The sequence below is a fragment of the Cydia pomonella genome, chromosome 1 (genome assembly GCF_033807575.1).
Source record: "Cydia pomonella isolate Wapato2018A chromosome 1, ilCydPomo1, whole genome shotgun sequence".
NCBI lineage: Eukaryota > Metazoa > Arthropoda > Insecta > Lepidoptera > Tortricidae > Cydia > Cydia pomonella.
The window spans coordinates 12,857,775-12,864,172 of NC_084703.1; the positions used below are offsets into that span (position 1 = coordinate 12,857,775).

The 6,398-nt window shown below is 35.7% G+C and overlaps 1 protein-coding gene across 1 annotated transcript in view; it reads right to left on the reverse strand.

Moving 5' to 3' along the window:
- The window catches only part of LOC133515609 (MOG interacting and ectopic P-granules protein 1-like), a 38,310-nt gene extending 32,324 nt beyond the window's left edge, over positions 1 to 5,986 (reverse strand). The window contains exons 1-2 of the mRNA XM_061848183.1: positions 5,694 to 5,986; positions 4,615 to 5,112 (exon numbers count right to left, since the gene is read on the reverse strand). Coding sequence (XP_061704167.1) covers positions 4,615 to 5,079 — 465 coding nt within the window. The 5' untranslated portion in view covers positions 5,080 to 5,112; positions 5,694 to 5,986. The remainder of the gene's footprint in view (positions 1 to 4,614; positions 5,113 to 5,693) is intronic.
- Positions 5,987 to 6,398: the final 412 nt, after the last annotated feature.

Consider the following 6,398-nt stretch of genomic DNA (forward strand, 5'->3'; position numbering starts at 1 on the left):
TTATTGAAGTTCCACCTAACGAATAGTAAGCCTACGAGTGTAAGTCGTGTCGTTGTGCAAGTGGCCGATTGTACGTATTTTCACCCCGACTATATCGATCCGGCGCATATTCGATCCAGTGATACCTAGTCGAGCGAAGAATATTTCGACAGAATGACGTTCTTACAGACTACAATAATGATAAACCTGCCTGCCTGCTAGAGCAGACCTAGTAGGAATTGTTATATTAGTAACCTTTAAACACATGCACCCGTATATATATATACTTACATGTCTATATACTTATACGCCGTGTTTTTTTTTTTAAGTTTAACAGTGCATTCTGAGCTTAAATTAACTTACTTTCTCAAAAACACTGGTATTCTAATTGATTCCATTTCGGAGTTAATCAATAATTTATTTTCATCTGGTAAGGCCACGACGAGCGTGTACACTTGCCTTAGGGCCTGTTTATGTGAGTAGCAGACAGAAGTTTTTGTGGCAAAATAAAGTGATTGACAAAATGAAGTAAAGACATGTCTGTTATCGATAACTTAACGTTTCCTATAGATATTTGTAACATTCTATAAGAAGATAGCTACCGCGAAATACACATCACGTTCGATATCTTCTTCAATATATTGGTAGTTTTCTATTCTTTTGACACTGTAAGCTTGTCTTTTTTATTTTTAAGTACTAAATATATAATAAAAAATATTGTACCGATTTGTATTCTTGATATTTCTCTGTGATTTAAGCAAGTAGAAGTTATTTTTTATAAAAATTATATACATATTTACATTATATATATATATATATATATATATATATATATATATATTTTAATACCTATGCTATTGACGTTCCTGAAACGTACTTATCCATACCTACCTGATGTTAACGGAATTCAATAAAACCACGGTGCATATATATCCATATATGTATTATATATAACGAGATATTACTTCTAAACGCTTCTCATTGTACCCACCTAGACATTTTTCTGTTTAGCCCTATGGTTGACTTGTAGAGAATACCACGAGGCATTAAGTCCGTCATTTGTACCTTTTTTGATGTGTAAAAAAGTGAAAATAAATAAATACATAATTATAATCTTTAGCGATAGGTCGCGACATCGTCCACGTAGTAGACGTAGAAGTCCCCCAACTCTAATGTCGGTAAAATGGCGGGATGTCATAAAGCTGCGTAAACTCGTACAGTACGTGGCGATATCAATAGACGCCCGAAGTTACAATACTATCTCTTTCACACTTGCTAAATTCGGGTAAGTGTTTGAGACAATAGCATTTAAAACTGCTCCTACAGAAAAGGTGCATAGGCTACAGGGTATGGTAAAGAGGCCAACAGTAGGCATATAGCACACTGCATCGGGTGGGCGGGAGCGGGATGTCGCTATAATACGCGCATAGCGTTGTCTCTCTCAAACTTCGAAGCGACGTGCGAATCGGATGCAGAGTGCCATACGCCTTACTTAAACCAGTTGAACCCTTTGGTATGATTAAGTATAATTTTTAATAATTCTCATTGGCTTAATAGTACAGTCGAGTTCATAAATATGTATATATCACCTTCCTTCATTGCAATAAGGTGAAAAAATGTAGACATATGTATGTACTTGACTGTACATATTATGTACGCGCCTCAATATGTCTTTTATGAGCCGTAGGCGAATAATACACTGGACGTAATGACACTTGAACAGGACAATAAAAAATAATACTTACTACTACAAAGGTGTCAAGTTACTGATGGGGACGTGAAGACTTTATACATAAATGTATAAACAACAATATACCTTAAAATTGAAGTACCTAACCATTTCCTTCCTGTACTTTAACTACCCCTTATAAGAAAACACCTGTAACAAAGACAAAGGAAAGGAAAGCCCTCCAAGTCTGCCAAAATAGTATGAAAAGACGCATGTTGAATGTAAAACCTAAAGATAGAATAAGAAGGACATTAGAAAGAGAACAAAAATAATCAACGTAAACCACACTATGATAAGACTAAAGTGGAAGTGGAACGGCCACATGTTCCAAGACAAAAGAGAAAAATGGTCAAAAGACATCACAACATGCCCACCCAAGGTACCCAAGAGACGGGAAAAGGAATGATAGTAGGCAAAAAATAAGATGGGAAGACTTGTTCAGGCAGGTGGCTGGAGACTTGTGGAAAAAACAGCCTCTGGACAAGGACATGTGGAGGAATATGGGAGAGGCCTATAACAAGGGCAACCAGACAAAATATCTGCAGAGAAAGGCTAACAGGAAGTAATTAACCAGTAATAATATTGGAGAGTTCCACAAAGAGGGCTTATCTGTTTTAGCGATTTTAACCTATCATATACAATTGTCAAAAATTTGCTATTTATTTAGCAACCACAACATCTTCATGTCTAGGTTGAATTTGGTTGAATATATATGGAGCAGATCTGCTCCTAAGCATATCAAAGGTTAAGTAAAACTTACTTTTCTGTTTTTGAATATTACACACACATTTAGTAATATATGAAGTACCTATCAACTGGCTTACCACAGGAGCGTCATAACAGTATCCCGCCCGCAAGATAAGACTACCCTTCCTTCTCTTATTCTGTCCATATTGCAGACGAGACACTATCGCGGCGCTCCTGTGCTAAGCCAGGTTATGTTTAAATATACAAGTGTCCAATTTGATAATTGGATGCCCAATCTCTTTGCTTTGTTGTGTCAATGTTTTTGAGAATTTACTTAATTTCTAAATTGAGAAAATTTTGATAAAATGAATAATATGCAATTTTTAATAACTCTTCATTAAAGGTTCTTAGTAGGTGGCTAGACCCCTTGTAGGCGTTGTTACATATTGTGCCCATGGTAATTCTAATATGGTATTAGCTGTCAAAGTAACATTCATCGAATATCTGAATAAATGACACATTCACTTTTCTTCAGAGACACCAAAAAGTAAAAAAAAGTTAGGTGACTTTTAACTGACAATACTTGTACACGAGCAGCCTGTGGGTCCGGTACACGAAACGAGCCTACAACGCCTTGCGCGTACAGTACAACAATGCCTTTAGAATGCTGATGGGGCTGCCTAGCAGGTGCTCTGCATCGGGTATGTTTGTGGCAGCTCGCATGGATAGTTTTCAGACTATATTACGGAAAAATATAGTCTCATTACTAAGTCGTGTGAGATGTAATCCCAACAGCATTCTAAAGGAAATTGCTAATAGGTTCGATTGTCCGATATTAAAGCACTGGACCGAGCTAATTAAAAGTGTTGCGCAATTTATAACATAGATATATTATATGATGTATTAATATAGGTATATATATTATAAATTAGCTCATCTTGTTTAAATTATATTAAATTTATAAATACTAATACTAGGTTAAGATATTTTCTTGTTGTACTAACACTCTATGGATACATTGTTTGTCCGCAATCTTCTTGATTTATTTATTTAAACATAGGCTCTATTAGCCTAGCACTGCAGTTAGTATGTAGGTATTAAGTACCTAATATTTTATTTTATGAATGAACATAAAATTAGTTGTACAGACTAATTTTTGTCTTGATTTCTGCTAAAATTAACTCATGATTTTTTTTTACTGTTTTAGGGTTAAGTGATTATGTAAGGTCAATAAGGATAAGTGTGGACAAGTGCTAGTCGGACTCGCCTACCGAGGGTTCTGTACAAATTTAACTTATTTTTATTATATTACAAAAAAAAAATTATCTCAGATTTTTCCTTGTACAGTCAAAGAATTTAATTTCCTACCCATTTCATACCTTGTCACAGTGACAATAGTATGAGGTCTCTAGCGAGTTTCATGTTGTTTGTCACTGTGACAAGGTACGAAATGGGTAGGAAATTAAATTCCTTGACTGTACTTGTAATGTAAGAGAATATTACTTGCCAAATTTCGTAGTTCTAGGTCAACGGGAAGTACCCTATGAATTTTGATACACTTGAGTGTCTGGCTGGATCTTATTTTACGTATTACTTAGAATTTTGATATTTTCACAGCTTCAAGGGATTGTAGATCTGACTATATTGATTAAATTTCAACTCAATACCTCCACATGTTCCTGAGATAAAAGGTCTTGACAGACAGACGGACAGACGACAAAGTGATCCTATAAGGGCCACTTGCACCAAGGAATAAACTGGAATTAACCAGATAAACCTGGAATTACCATAGTTACCAGTACAATTTGACTCTGGGTTAACGGTTTAACCGGGTAACCCCAGATTAGTGGGATGGTGCAAGTATCCCTAATGGTTCCATATTTATATGAGAACAAATCTAAGCATTCTGTTCTACTAACATTTAAAATTTAATAAGTTAAGTACCAAGTGTTATTTTAGAATTCAGTTTTATTAACCTTAGCTTTAAATAGCAGGTAATTAATTCATGTTATCTGTATTTTTTAGCATTCAGTTTTGTTAATGGACAAATAATAAGTACATGTATTTGTAACAAAAATGATTTTGAGAACACAGTCACAGTTTTTCATAGACTTTAAATTTAGTTTTTGCAACAAATCACACAATAGGAGTTAAGTATTGGAAATATCATGAATAACCTGCTACAGGGAAGAAATACATAGATGAAAAATACAACTCACCTCATCATTGATGGTCACAGCTGCACTGCAATTGTTTTCTGCCTCCCCGTCTTTGCTCTTCTCATCTTCGCAACTTATTATCTTCTGCTCTACAAATATAGTCTTATCCTGATTACTATTTAAGGACTCTGGATATGATTCATTACTATTGCTACAATTATTTTGCAAAGGATTTTCAATAACACTATTACTAGTTTCCTTAGTAGGTGCTAAATCTGAAGTTTGTTCCAGACTTTTATCCTTATGATGGTTGTCCCCATCTTTGGGCACTGAGACCTCCTTATCTTCAGGCTCCTTCTCATTATTTTCTAAATGATTATTAATTTCTGTACTCTCACTATCCTCCAATTTATTCTCAAGTTTACAGTCTTCAGAGGTAATTTTATTACAGTGTAGTGGGTTCACAGGTGAAGCAGGAGCTATCTCCATAGGCTCTTCCATGGTTCCATTCACTTCTCCATTCATATTGAGCTAAAGCTACATTCCATGTGACAGTACCTGTCAAAACACAAACAATGTATAAGGTTAGGTTTATTATCCTCATGATGTTCAGAACTGATTCCAACTGAATGAGCGTCACATTTTTTTTAGTGTACACCGCCCCCTCCCGCCTCCCCTCTCCCCCCTGGCAAGGCGCTAGCAATCAAAATGGCGGTTCCATGGTACAACTCCGTACAGCTAGCTACGTGTACATAATGTACTAGGATTTCAAAGGTCATAATTTCAAACTAATTCGTAAATATAACAAACAATTTTAACCTTCAGCATGTTGATGCATTACCAAAATAAAGAAGTTACAGATGCGATCGGCGAATTTCGCTCCAAAATCGAATACATACAAAACTTATGCTTCCCGGTTAGCACATCATAAACAGAAAATCAAACACTATAACTAAAGAATCGCTTTTAAAAAAAGCTATCTAAATTGAAAATATAATTTAACAATTCGAATAAGAACAAACATTTCTTTACGAAAACCAAAGTAAACAATCAATGCCGGTAAATAATTAACTATTAATGACACAAAAAAGCGTGTTTTACTAACATTAACTTATTTATGCATTTTTTAAGTACTTTACCTAGCACAGCCTTCGGTACGCTTCTTAGGACCTTTCCTGATACTCGTTCACCACTTGGTTACTTCAATGGTGGAAACCCAGAACAATTTTCTTCTTTGAACTGACCGTTTACAAACAATATGTGATGAAGCGAGATGAATTAAAATGTCTTTTAATACGTTTTGAGGTAAATTTCACATGTACGCTCCACTATTTAATTGTAAAAGATAATTTTTAATAATTAAATATTAGTGACGGCAAAACGCTCTCACCATCGCACTAACGCAATATGGCGGCGGGAGCTGAGTCACGTGACAGCGCCAGTGCCGCCCTCTGAGCGGGAATTACTGTTAACTCAAAAGTCCCGCTTCATTCTCCCGACTTCAAAAACAAGAGGCGCACATTGCAATTAATTTACTAAATCGGAATAGTATCAAATCCCCAGAGGCCCATACGTAAGTATAATAGGTGGTTGCTGAACGCCTCCAGTCGACTATCAAAAGTATCAATAAACTGTAAAGTCAGAATAGCCAAGAAGCTATAAATTAAGTACATTTTGTTTATCTTGTTAGTGTGCACCTTAACCGGTCTAAAATAAGTGAGTCGGACCACGCTAAGTTTTCATGCCAAGTGCTACGTCAAATAGGGAAATGTAGGGTTAGTGTGCTAGTTACAGTCCATCGCTAGTTTCTGTCCACTTGACGGAGTTGCTACAAAGAATCGCGT